Source organism: Nematostella vectensis, chromosome 5 (assembly GCF_932526225.1).
Source record: "Nematostella vectensis chromosome 5, jaNemVect1.1, whole genome shotgun sequence".
NCBI lineage: Eukaryota > Metazoa > Cnidaria > Anthozoa > Actiniaria > Edwardsiidae > Nematostella > Nematostella vectensis.
The window spans coordinates 3,111,536-3,125,280 of NC_064038.1; the positions used below are offsets into that span (position 1 = coordinate 3,111,536).

General features: G+C 39.0%; 1 protein-coding gene across 2 annotated transcripts; it reads left to right on the forward strand.

Moving 5' to 3' along the window:
* The first annotated feature begins 30 nt into the window (after positions 1-30).
* On the forward strand, positions 31-13,049 carry LOC5503609 (mitochondrial import inner membrane translocase subunit TIM44). 2 transcript variants are annotated; one of them, XM_048727605.1, is made up of 13 exons: positions 31-115; positions 246-380; positions 1,231-1,332; positions 1,475-1,573; positions 1,989-2,219; positions 2,637-2,706; positions 3,054-3,126; positions 3,423-3,601; positions 4,118-4,242; positions 4,552-4,602; positions 9,848-9,937; positions 10,695-10,805; positions 11,552-13,049. In XM_048727605.1, exons 1-13 carry the CDS (start codon positions 107-109, stop codon positions 11,669-11,671), a joined length of 1,395 nt encoding a protein of 464 aa, XP_048583562.1. In that variant the 5' UTR covers positions 31-106; the 3' UTR covers positions 11,672-13,049. The 2 variants fall into 2 exon arrangements, with proteins under 2 accessions (XP_048583562.1, XP_032227783.2); XM_032371892.2 differs by lacking the exons at positions 9,848-9,937; positions 10,695-10,805; positions 11,552-13,049 and adding an exon at positions 7,326-7,423.
* Positions 13,050-13,745: the final 696 nt, after the last annotated feature.

The following is a 13,745-nucleotide window of genomic DNA, read 5'->3' on the forward strand; positions in this document are numbered from 1 at the left end:
TTGAGGTAGACAAAAATCAACAAAATAAAATATAACCCATCATGCCTTGAGATAAAGCACAGGTTACCCGCGCATATCTACTCATCTTACGCAATACTCATCCAAGATGGCGCAGGTAAATTTAAACAATTTACAGGAAAAATCACATTTTCCTCCTAAGTCCTTGAGTTTTACATCATAGTTCGTCTATTCTCTGTAAGTTATTTGAATTTTTTTGTCTTGTGACGTGATTTTGCTTGTTACAGGTGTCGCTGTCGCGGTATTTTTGTGCAAATTGCCGTTCGCTATCACGAGTAGAAGCCACACGTGTGTACGGTGGAGTTTGTCAAGCAAATGCTTCATCGCCCTGGACTGCACTTACCAACTCGCACAGACAACAGGTAACTTACTGAGACGAAAATGATAGAGAATCTCCTTTGTAGAAATTTGTACATGTCTATTAAGGGGGTACCTACTGTAAAATGCATTGCCTGTAAACTGTTATATATCGTGCAATCATTCATTCAGAGTCCAATGAAAATGATATGAAAAACTCTTTTACTTTCTTCCATTGCGTCAACTCCCTGCGAATAACTGATGTAAGTTTATAATGTTAAAATTGATCAATATTCCTTGCTACATCTTACTGTCAAGTTCCATGTCCTTTTTCCTGAATGATCCTTTTTTTTGCGATTTTGCGCTGTCATGCAGAATGTAAATTGTAATTAAATCTTCATTCTGTTTTTATTTTTCTATTCACTGTTTTTGTTTACATTCAAACAAGTAACCAGAGTCTGTTACAACAGTCTTCATTCTATTTTGCATACTTTGATTGACAGCATGGATCAACCTAAACATGAAGTCGAGATGAATCTGAGGGTGATGGTGTTGTTTTATATCCACTTTCCATTCTGATGATAAGGTTCATTTTTCTATTATCCGCATTTTCCAGGTTCAGTTTCTGGTCTGTCCACTTTCTCTCCCCTATTATACTGTAGAATCTGGATCTGCCAGTGAAAGTTGTATGGCTTTCTTGACTCTTTTACAAAAAGTTTAGTTTCGTAAAGCCACAATGCCACAAAATGTCGTTTCTGCTTGCCACCCGCATCCAGAATTTGTGTTGCATGCAACTTTTTTTATCTATTTTATAATAATGTGAGTTTTGAGTTCTTATGATTTTAATAACATGCATGTCAGTTGATTATGTATCCGTTAACATTGAGTAATTTTGTGGTTCTGTTTATGTACCAGGCAAGATTGTTTGCCTTCAGACGACAAAATGAGCAGCCAGGTCTTTTTGGTAAATTCATTCAAAATATCAAGGAGGGGATTGAGCGCAACAAAGAGATGCAGGTGAGATAGAAACACACAGACACACTGGCTGGCGGAGCCTAATAGAACCCCTGTATTTCAAATTAATGTTGTTAATTTCCTTTGCATACTTGCTGTATGCTTTTATTAAATCAGACTCATAATGCTACAATTCTTTACTCAGGAAAATATAAAGAAATTTCAAAAAGAAGCAAAGAAGTTTGAGTCATCAGAAACACTTAAAACTGCAAAGTCAAGATTTGAGTTTGTTGAAAAAGTCAAGGTATTGGGTTTTTCAATATAAAACTTTTTTATTTTTGTGTTGTTTAAACCCTTAGCTATTCCTCAAAGGAAAAGAAATGTGGAAAAATCAGAGCCCTAGTGATTCCTTTTTACCTTTGGTTACAGTATCAAAATAGAAATAGAAATGATGTGAATGAATCAAGTCAAATGTTGTATCTTCATTTGCATACATTTGCATTGAATATGTACTGATTATGGGTAAGACAACCTTTGAACTTAGCCTCACGGAATTAATTTTTTCTCCTTTTTTGTATTTTCACTAATATTCAATACAACTTTTATTTAATGCAATTCATTCAAGTGTGACAAATGCCGAAGAAAAGGTTATAATTAAAAAAAAGTTAGTAATTTTTTTTGCAGTATTCAAATTTGAACACGTAAAACTCTCATTACAGGAAAATTTGTCAGAGGTGTCAGCGAAGTTTTCATCAACAGCTCGATCCATATCAGGGACCATGTCCACTAAGGTCTCTCAAATGTATGAGGACTTAACAGCAAGTGACACCTTCAAGAAAAGTAAAGAGGCCTCTGAAGAACTGACTAAGTCTGCTAAAGATGCTGCATCTAAAGTCCAGGAGCAAACAGAAGAGATCACCAAAACTGGCACCTTTAAGACTGTGTCAAAGGTCAGTTTGGTCAGGGATTTGTTTAGATACAGTTACTGTACAAATGTAAATGGTAATAAGAATATAGAGTATTCTTAGCAAAATTAAGCCAATAATGTGGACACCTTTACTGTAAGTCTGTGTCAAAGATTAGTTTTATCAGGGATTTTTTTACGCCATGAGATAACTGCATACTTGCAAATGGTGATAAGAGTATGATAGAGTATCCTTGGGGAAAATAAGCCAAGTTCAAAGAATCACCTTGAAGACTGTCATTCATGTGGGGGAGGGGAAATCCATGTACAAGGTACCACTCACATTGTAGCCCTGAAGCCGGATTATACAAGGAATGAGGTGAAGTCTGCTGAATCTTAACAGTCTCCAGTACTTTGTGCTTTGTTTGCAAATTCATTTTCTGTTACTTGGTTTTCATTGCAGGGTTTCAAAGTTGTCAAGGAGGAGCTTGTAGATGAAGAACTTAAACAATCCAGACCATATCAGACTCCAGGTATAGGGGTGACATCACAGTGTGCCTGAACATGAGTCATTCAACTCTACTGCATACTTTTTACCTTATTTTTCTGTATTTTTGTGGGACTAAAATTGAACGAGTATTTAATTTCAAAATCGCAGAGAAAAATTGTGTTTGCAGGGAATTTAATTTCGGGAATGGAAGTTCAAGGGATTTTATCTTTTTATTTTTTTTACAAAAAATAATATTAAAACAACTGGAACAAGAAGAATATTTTGAAAGTAAACCAGCATGCTGAATTGTCTTAAAAGTTACTCAACAGTAATATGGTTTCGTTCTCACATGCCATTATCAATCATAATTTTGCATTTTTTGCTACAAAGCTGAGCTAAGAAGAAGAACAGCTGTTAATATGAACCAAACAGAGATAAAGGAGAAGAGAATAGAAGCAAATGAGTAAGTACAGTAGAGATTCAGTATTGCACACTTAATGGGCACCATCCTGATTAACAAAGGTCATCCCCCTTAAAAAAACTTAAGTTTGTTAAGTTTATTTTCTGAATAATTAATTCGTTAAACAGACTGTGAGCACTGCATTCTGGTAGTTGAGGTTCTATTTGTAATGCTGGCGCAAGCTTATAGCTGGAATGGTCTTTTCTTGCGTCTGATTCATCAGAAGACAATAAGCCTTCCATACAAACTTGAATGCTTCCCCCATAAAGACATTCAATAATTTGTCTTTTACTTGTTAGGGACGCCACAGGAGTTGTTCTCCACAAAGACTCCAAGTGGTACCAGCAATGGAAGGAGTTCAAAGATAATAACCCAGTGGTGACCAGCCTGTTCAACCTGAAGATGAAGTATGATGAGAGTGATAATGTCGTTATCAGAGCAACAAGAGTCGTGACAGATAGACTCACTGACGTCTTCAGTAAGTTCTGAGAATAATGCTTAGCGAGTAAATAGATAGACTCACTGACGTCTTCAGTAAGTTCTGAGAAAAATGCTTAGCGAATAAATAGATAGACTCACTGACGTCTTCAGTAAGTTCTGAGAATAATGTTTAGCAAGTAAATAGATAGACTCACTGACGTCTTCAGTAAGTTCTGAGAATAATGTTTAGCGAGTAAATAGAATGTATACACCCTTTTTTGGCCTGAAAAAAATAACTTTTCTGCAAAAAGAAGATTAAAAAATCTGCAAATCTTAGACTTTTGCTATGCAAGATGTCTATGGCTGTACATCCCCCTCTCCCCCTCCCTTATGTTATGTTATGTTAAAGTATGTTATGTTACGTTACAGTATGTTATGCTGTTACATTACGTTATGTAATGTTACTCTATGTTATGTTAATGTTATTGCCACTTTGTATTATTACTGTATGTATGATTCAACCAGATTATTATTCCTTCCTAATGACTGACTTTTCTATATTTCTCTCTTTTAGGTGATGTGTTTTCACAATCAGAGATGGCCAAAACCCTTTCAGAAATAACTAAAATTGATCCGCAGTTTAACAAGGACAGGTTTTTACAAGAGTGTGAATTTGAGATTATCCCTGCTGTACTTGAGGTAATTGGTTTAACAAAATTGACTACTGGCCAGGTGTAGGAAAACTAGGTGGTCTATGCAGATGTTGTGGAAATAAAGTAAAACAGGGGTGTTGTATCCTGCAAATGCAAATCACTTGTTGGGAACTGTTACCTGTTGTTTCACCAGTGTAGTAATCTTTTACGACAGCACAGCACACACACACTCCTGATTGGTTTGCAAGGGCAATGTGTTGTAGTTTTGATGCAAAGTACATTTTAAAGCCAGGTAAATCAGAGAAATTTAAGTATTTTGTTGGTTGACTAATATATTTTATCAATTTTATTTCAGGGATTTCTTCAAGGAAAACTCGACATCCTCAAGGACTGGTGCCATGAACCGGTGAGCTATTGATGAATTAACTAGTGTTAGTCAACCTAGTAGTTGTGGTAGTGAATTAACTAGTGTTAGTCAACCTAGTAGTTGTGGTAGTGAATTAACTAGTGTTAGTCAACCTAGTAGTTGTGGTAGTGAATTAACTAGTGTTAGTCAACCTAGTAGTTGTGGTAGTGAATTAACTAGTGTTAGTCAACCTAGTAGTTGTGGTAGTGAATTAACTAGTGTTAGTCAACCTTGTAGTTGTGGTAGTGAATTAACTAGTGTTAGTCAACCTAGTAGTTGTGGTAGTGAATTAACTAGTGTTAGTCAACCTAGTAGTTGTGGTAGTGAATTAACTAGTGTTAGTCAACCTAGTAGTTGTGGTAGTGAATTAACTAGTGTTAGTCAACCTAGTAGTTGTGGTAGCGAATCAACTAGTGTTAGTCAACCTAGTAGTTGTGGTAGTGAATTAACTAGTGTTAGTCAACCTAGTAGTTGTGGTAGTGAATTAACTAGTGTTAGTCAACCTTGTAGTTGTGGTAGTGAATTAACTAGTGTTAGTCAACCTAGTAGTTGTGGTAGTGAATTAACTAGTGTTAGTCAACCTAGTAGTTGTGGTAGTGAATTAACTAGTGTAAGTCAACCTAGTAGTTATGGTAGTGAATTAACTAGTGTTAGTGAACCTAGTAGTTGTGGTAGTGAATTAACTAGTGTAAGTCAACCTAGTAGTTGTGGTAGTGAATAACTAGTGTAAGTCAACCTAGTAGTTGTGGTAGTGAATTAACTAGTGTTAGTCAACCTAGTAGTTGTGGTAGTGAATTAACTAGTGTTAGTCAACCTAGTAGTTGTGGTAGTGAATTAACTAGTGTAAGTCAACCTAGTAGTTATGGTAGTGAATTAACTAGTGTTAGTCAACCTAGTAGTTGTGGTAGTGAATTAACTAGTGTTAGTCAACCTAGTAGTTGTGGTAGTGAATTAACTAGTGTTAGTGAACCTAGTAGTTGTGGTAGTGAATTAACTAGTGTAAGTCAACCTAGTAGTTGTGGTAGTGAATTAACTAGTGTTAGTGAACCTAGTAGTTGTGGTAGTGAATTAACTAGTGTAAGTCAACCTAGTAGTTGTGGTAGTGAATTAACTAGTGTAAGTCAACCTAGTAGTTGTGGTAGTGAATTAACTAGTGTTTGTCAACCTAGTAGTTGTGGTAGTGAATTAACTAGTGTTAGTCAACCTAGTAGTTGTGGTAGTGAATTAACTAGTGTTTGTCAACCTAGTAGTTGTGGTAGTGAATTAACTAGTGTTAGTCAACCTAGTAGTTGTGGTAGTGAATTAACTAGTGTAAGTCAACCTAGTAGTTGTGGTAGTGAATTAACTAGTGTTAGTCAACCTAGTAGTTGTGGTAGTGAATTAACTAGTGTTAGTCAACCTAGTAGCTGTGGTAGTGATTTAACTAGTGTTAGTCAACCTAGTAGTTGTGGTAGTGAATTAACTAGTGTTAGTCAACCTAGTAGTTGTGGTAGTGAATTAACTAGTGTTAGTCAACCTTGTAGTTGTGGTAGTGAATTAACTAGTGTTAGTCAACCTAGTAGTTGTGGTAGTGAATTAACTAGTGTAAGTCAACCTAGTAGTTGTGGTAGTGAATTAACTAGTGTTAGTCAACCTAGTAGCTGTGGTAGTGATTTAACTAGTGTAAGTCAACCTAGTAGTTGTGGTAGTGAATTAACTAGTGTAAGTCAACTTAGTAGTTGTGGTAGTGAATCAACTAGTGTTAGTCAACCTAGTAGTTGTGGTAGTGAATCAACTAGTGTTAGTCAACCTAGTAGTTGTGGTAGTGAATCAACTAGTGTAAGTCAACCTAGTAGTTGTGGTAGTGAATTAACTAGTGTAAGTCAACCTAGTAGTTGTGGTAGTGAATTAACTAGTGTTAGTCAACCTACTAGTTGTGGTACAGTAGCTCAGTAACATGGGCTTCACATCTCAAGCAAGACGTCTTGGGTCAAGTTAAGTTGTTTTTCCCAGAGGTCTAGGAACTGGCTATTTACCTGGGGACTGTTAAATACTTGTCTTCGTGGAAAAGGAGTTAAGGCTGGGTTTCCTTAGATAATACATGCAGTGCTTGTCACCGTCTCACACCAGTGAATGCAATCAGCTGTATTGAGCAGTCTGTAAAATTATGCCACATGTAAATCGCAGAGTGTAATATAAGTACATATAAGGAAACTTACCAGACTTTTTACACTGCAAGGTATACAGTAAATCAACACAAGGTTGAAAAGGTTAATGTTAACCTCTGTGAGAGAAGCTGCGCTGAGGTTTCAAGCGGTAGCCATTGAGGTGTAGCCATTCGTCGGAGCTCTGATGAAGGCGCTAACGCTTAAAACCTCAGCGCAACTACTCTGTTTCACAGAGGTGTTCAACATACCTTTTCATCCTTGTGTTGATATATAGCTTGTCTACACCACGCCTACGCAGACCATCTAGTTTTTATACAGCTTGTCTGTAGTCTTTCTTGTTAAACCATTTTTATACAACAGCCCTTTGTGTAACAGCTGGGCGAGGCTTTGTTAGTCAATAATGCACGCACCAATCGTGTAGTACACTCAGCGTTTTACACGCAAAATCCGCGCATGCACTACACTCAAACTACACGCAAAAAACGTGCGACGCTGTTAAGTTTCTCCCAGTACTGTACTGTAAGAGGCAGTTGCTTTTGTCCATAGGCGTAAAATGTCCTGGCTGCTTGTCCATAGGCGTACAATGTCCTGGCTGCTCAGATTGTTTTTGTTTTTCCATATGCGTACAATGTCCTGGCTGCTCAGATTGTTTTTGTTTGTCCATAGGCGTACAATGTCCTGGCTGCTTAGATTGTTTTTGTTTGTCGATAGGCGTACAATGTCCTGGCTGCTCAGAGTGTTTTTGTTTGTCCATAGGCGTACAATGTCCTGGCTGCTCAGAGTGTTTTTGTTTGTCGATAGGCGTACAATGTCCTGGCTGCTTAGATTGTTTTTGTTTGTCCATAGTCGTACAATGTCCTGGCTGCTCAGATTGTTTTTGTTTGTCCATAGGCGTACAATGTCCTGGCTGCTCAGATTGTTTTTGTTTGTCCATAGGCGTACAATGTCCTGGCTGCTTAGATTGTTTTTGTTTGTCCATAGTCGTACAATGTCCTGGCTGCTTAGATTGTTTTTGTTTGTCCATAGGCGTACCATTTCCTGACTACTCAGACTGTTTTTGTTTGTTCATAGGCGTACAATGTCCTGGCTGCTCAGATTGTTTTTGTTTGTCCATAGGCGTACAATGTGCTGGCTGCTTAGATTGTTTTTGTTTGTCCATAGGCGTACAATGTGCTGGCTGCTTAGATTGTTTTTGTTTGTCCATAGGCGTACAATGTCCTGGCTGCATAGATTGTTTTTGTTTGTCCATAGGCGTACAATGTCCTGGCTGCTTAGATTGTTTTTGTTTGTCCATAGGCGTACAATGTGCTGGCTGCTCAGAGTGTTTTTGTTTGTCCATAGGCGTACAATGTCCTGGCTGCTTAGATTGTTTTTGTTTGTCCATAGGCGTACAATTTCCTGACTGCTCAGATTGTTTTTGTTTGTCCATAGGCGTACAATGTCCTGGCTGCTCAGACTGTTTTTGTTTGTTCATAGGCGTACAATGTCCTGGCTGCTCAGACTGTTTTTGTTTGTCCATAGGCGTACAATGTCCTGGCTGCTCAGACTGTTTTTGTTTGTCCATAGGCGTACAATGTCCTGGCTGCTCAGATTGTTTTTGTTTGTTCATAGGCGTACAATGTCCTGGCTGCTCTGATTGTTTTTGTTTGTCCATAGGCGTACAATGTCCTGGCTGCTTAGAGTGTTTTTGTTTGTCCATAGGCGTACAATGTCCTGGCTGCTTAGAGTGTTTTTGTTTGTCCATAGGCGTACAATGTCCTGGCTGCTTAGATTGTTTTTGTTTGTCCATAGGCGTACAATGTCCTGGCTGCTCAGATTGTTTTTGTTTGTCCATAGGCGTACAATGTCCTCGCTGCTCAGATTGTTTTTGTTTGTCCATGAGCGTACAATGTCCTGGCTGCTCAGACTGTTTTTGTTTGTCCATAGGCGTACAATGTCCTCGGTGCTCAGATTGTTTTTGTTTGTCCATAGGCGTACAATTGTTTGGCTGCTTAGATTGTTTTTGTTCGTCGATAGGCGTACAATGTCCTGGCTGCTCAGATTGTTTATTGTTTGTCCATAGGCGTACAATTTCCTGACTGCTCAGATTGTTTTTGTTTGTCCATAGGCGTACAATGTCCTGGCTGCTTAGATTGTTTTTGTTTGTCCATAGGCGTACAATGTCCTGGCTGCTCAGACTGTTTTTGTTTGTCCATAGGCGTACAATGTCCTCGCTGCTCAGATTGTTTTTGTTTGTCCATGAGCGTACAATGTCCTGGCTGCTCAGACTGTTTTTGTTTGTCCATAGGCCTACAATGTCCTGGCTGCTCAGATTGTTTTTGTTTGTCCATAGGCGTACAATGTCCTGGCTGCTCAGAGTGTTATTGTTTGTCCATAGGCGTACAATGTCCTGGCTGCTCAGAGTGTTTTTGTTTGTCGATAGGCGTACAATGTCCTGGCTGCTTAGATTGTTTATTGTTTGTCCATAGGCGTACAATGTCCTGGCTGCTTAGATTGTTTTTGTTTGTCCATAGGCGTACAATGTGCTCGCTGCTCAGACTGTTTTTGTTTGTCCATAGGCGTACAATGTCCTCGCTGCTCAGATTGTTTTTGTTTGTCCATAGGCGTACAATGTCCTGGCTGCTTAGATTGTTTTTGTTTGTCCATAGGCGTACAATGTCCTCGCTGCTCAGATTGTTTTTGTTTGTCCATAGGCGTACAATTGTTTGGCTGCTTAGATTGTTTTTGTTCGTCGATAGGCGTACAATGTCCTGGCTGCTCAGATTGTTTATTGTTTGTCCATAGGCGTACAATTTCCTGGCTGCTCAGACTGTTTTTGTTTGTCCATAGGCGTACAATGTCCTCGCTGCTCAGATTGTTTTTGTTTGTCCATAGGCGTACAATGTCCTGGCTGCTCAGATTGTTTTTGTTTGTCCATAGGCGTACAATGTCCTGGCTGCTCAGATTGTTTCTGTTTGTTCATGGGCGTACAATGTCTTGGCTGCTCAGATTGTTTTTGTTTGTCCATAGGCGTACAATGTCCTGGCTGCTCAAATTGTTTTTGTTTGTCCATAGGGGTACAATGTCCTGGCTGCTCAGTTTATTTTGTTTGTCCATAGGCGTACAATGTCCTGGCTGCTCAGATAGAGCAGACAAAACAGCTTGGTCATAAACTTGATGCAAAAGTGCTCGATATCAGAGATGTTGATGTAAGTGCATATCATTGAAGCGTCATATGAAATCGGGTTTTACATTTCGGAATCCATTGTATGGTAACTACCGTTGAATCATTACTGTGAAAGTGGAATGACTCACTAACATGCTTCATTTCGTGCAAAGTATTTTGCACTGTATTTAATTCCCATGAAGCACTGCGATACCTGGAATCTTCGGCTTCAACCTGAAATAGACTAATACTATAATTATCCTCATCTCTCTTATTCTTCATTCAGCTCTGTTACCCTCTTGTTTAGCAATTTCGAATGGCTTTAAAGTTGAACTTGATAGGCTCTTTATGCTGATCTCTCTGCATTGCTTTCATGTTAGAAAGATCGCTTGAAGGAGTTTTGAATAGTTTCCATCATTGCCATTTACCTGAGGTGAACATTCAAGAAAGGGGGGGAGGGTGTAAACAGATAACACGGTGTTTGGAGGGGTGTGTGTGTGTTTTTTTTGGTTTTTAAAATTTTTTAAGCCAAATTATTTTTGTTGAGAAGTTTTGCCTATTTTTTTTTATAATTGTTTAGTTTTTTTTTACCCCGTGTATAGAATGGAGGCATTTCCGTTAGCCTACAGTACAGTAAATCGGTAATAATAATGTGTATGTTCCCGTAAAACTGTAATTCTGGTATATTTTTAGGGAGAGAGAAATGGAATAGAAAGTTAAAAAGGAAAAACAAATCGGGTTAAGTATTCCGGTATTACACAAATCTCACAGGTATTTATTTTGTCTTTTCGTGACTTTAGCTTGCAATGGCCAAGATCATGGAACAAGGACCCGTCCTCGTGTTGACCTTCACGGCCCAACAGGTTATGGTCCTGAGAGATGCCATTGGAAATATTATCGAGGGAGGGGAGGTAGGTGATACTAAGTGATTGTTTTGGCAGCTACGGGAATGTGTATCCCGATACCGCTTGGACGTTTGACCGTGGGCCCACCTTCAGGGATGGAAATCAAGGGTTTGATTAGGAAAAAAATACCGCCATTTTAAATAATCTGTGAATTCTCGTCACCAGTCTCCAACTGCTCAACTGTTTTCTGGCTCTTCGTCATTCAAACTAAAGGAGATACTTTTGGTGCGTTTTGATTAGGCAGCGTCGTATGTAGAGGTGGGAGTAAGCAAGGAAGCCAAAAGGCGGTTTAAGTGTTGGAAATTGTCGGCTAGAATTAGCAAAATATTGAAAACTGCCATTAAAAAGTTTTATAATCGGTTTACCAAATTCAACGGAAGATCTCACAGATCCCCTTAATCAGTCGATGGAATTGGATGCCTTCGCGCACTTGGTATCTTAGTAGGATGAAAGAATGGGACCTGAAACGGAATTTAAATGTAATAGATTGTACACCTATTTAGGTTGCACTAGTAGAATCCATTGGTCCCGCAATGCTTCATGAGTGTCAAATAAATAAGCAAAAAAGCGTAAAGAAAACAGTTCCAGCTGTATGTATTACAGCATTACAGTATTTAGCCATTAATTGTGCGCTACCCATCAACCACTGCGGGCTACGATAGATTCTTGAGTGCAACCCTGTTTGAAATTGGTGTGTATGTTCAAGTACATGTATTATTTCACTTTCTCTGATTCACTTGCTCGTTGCTCAGGACAACATCGAGATGGTAAGCTATGTGTGGGCACTGTGTCGCGACCAGAGCATCCTGGACCACCGCCAGGCCTGGAGAGTGCTGGAATTCGGCATCCAAAACAGCGAGGCGTACGTCTAATAACAAACGAAAATACACAAGACTGTGGCACTCGGAAACTCGCGCGGTACAATCGACGGCTTCTAAGTAATTTCCAAGACGACGGTTGATAATTCATTGTACCCTAGGTACTTATAACAGCGAGGTATAGGGTCAGAAACAGACAAGGCGGACAGACGGGCTGAAATATCCGCGCTAGCGGCTTTTTAATTTACCCAGAGTGCTCTAGGACAGAGGTGACCGAGTCTGCCTTCCAGTAATGCAAGGCGTACGGTTGACAAAGAATGCGTAAAAAGTATCTCCGCCAGACCCTTCCCACACGCGGTAGAAGATGCCGCAACGTTACTTCTGGTGGGGTGGTTAGAAGGTAGAAACATGTAAATCAAGCCAGGAAGCCATGGTTTACCACGAGGATTTTTTCTAGAAAATGGGGGTCCTGTGGTGTTTGATCGCGAAAGTGAGGCCTCTGCAAATACACGTATTTCACAAAAGGTTGTCAATGCAAATGGCGAATGGCTTATGGGTACTAATTATTCGTAAAATTAAAGAAGACGCATGGTTACTTTCTGTCGTAGAACTGCCATTTGCCAATCGCCATTTACACTGACAACCTTTATTGAAATAGGTGTATATTAAATCAAAAGCGAGAATATTAAACAAACTCCGATCTGTCAAACTCTCGCATTCTCACTCAATGATCCCATTTTCTGTGGAAATGGCCGATTCGCGCTTGGATAATTTAAGTTTAACTGGTAGAGCGAGAGATTCCTAAGACTGATTTGACAGCACGATACAGTGGTATGCCACTTGCCCGCAACACCTCCTCAACTTGGGTCATCGAGTGTAAATCAGCCTACCACTCCGCCATGACGTTCGTAGTTTGTAATTCGAGGCTAAGACATGTCGTAAGCAGGTAGTAGGCGACTACATAGTGCTGTCTAAATCGGCCTTTACAATGGACGGTAGCTTAAGCCACGCTTGATAATAGCCACTGTGTGGATTTTTTTTTTTTTTTTACAAACAAAAGATTGTTCAAGTATTGACTGCTGAATGAATATGATGGAATCTACTGACGGACGGATTATTGCCATCAAAGGAGACGCGGGGAAATATAAAAAAGGAAATATAATAAATCGTGCAAAGATGTTTTTTTTTTTGCTCAAAAAATAATGTACACGAAGAAATTATTTACACCATGCTCGTAGACCTCGAACACCCAGCAGTCTTTGCGATCGTTCCCTGCTCTTCACGGAAGAAAGGCGGTTGACCGCTCGATCATGCTGTTTATATAGGCAGGTTCTTAGCTTAATTGTTAATTTTTTTTTGGCTGTCTTGGGCTTGTTTTTTTAACGAAAAATAAAATTCTCAAGTTGTTTGTTGTTGATAAGATCTACGTGAAGCATTTGTTCGTGTCCTTTTTTAAAAGCAGTATTAAACTCTGCAAAACAGGAGTTTCGTCCCTTTGTGGGCCTGAACCACTAACCTTTCGGTTAACAACCGAACGCGCTAACAGATTGCGCCACAGAGACTTGGACGGACACTGAACTTGAGCCGTGGCACCGAATGGTTTCTGGCACTACTTTTTAAGCACTATAAAACTATGCAAAAAAACATTTTTCTTTCCAAGGTGGGCTTGAACCACTAACCTTTCGGTTAACAGCCGAAAGCGCTAACCGCTTGCGCCACGGATACTTTGACTGACTAAAACTTGGCTTCTTGGTAGTTGAAGAATTACTCATGATCCTATATCCCTTTCAACTTTCCAGGAAAAATACCGTGAACGGTATTGGCGGATTAGGACACTCTCCTCATCATGTGACTCGATTTACCAGCCAATTAGATCAAAGATGCTCGAACTAATAATCTCTCAATTCTTGCTAATGAGGTAAAATTGTCTAAGAATATGCCATTAAATCACTGTATAATACAAGCAAAACTGCCTCATCATTAAAAGACAATAGAAAAACTATGATGCCATATCTCTTGATTTTCAAGGGAAATTTTCCAAAACTTAATACTTTATTAGGCTAATCCTGTCAAACACGTAATTAATCAATGAGCCAATCAGATTTAAGATTTTCGAATTAAAACATGA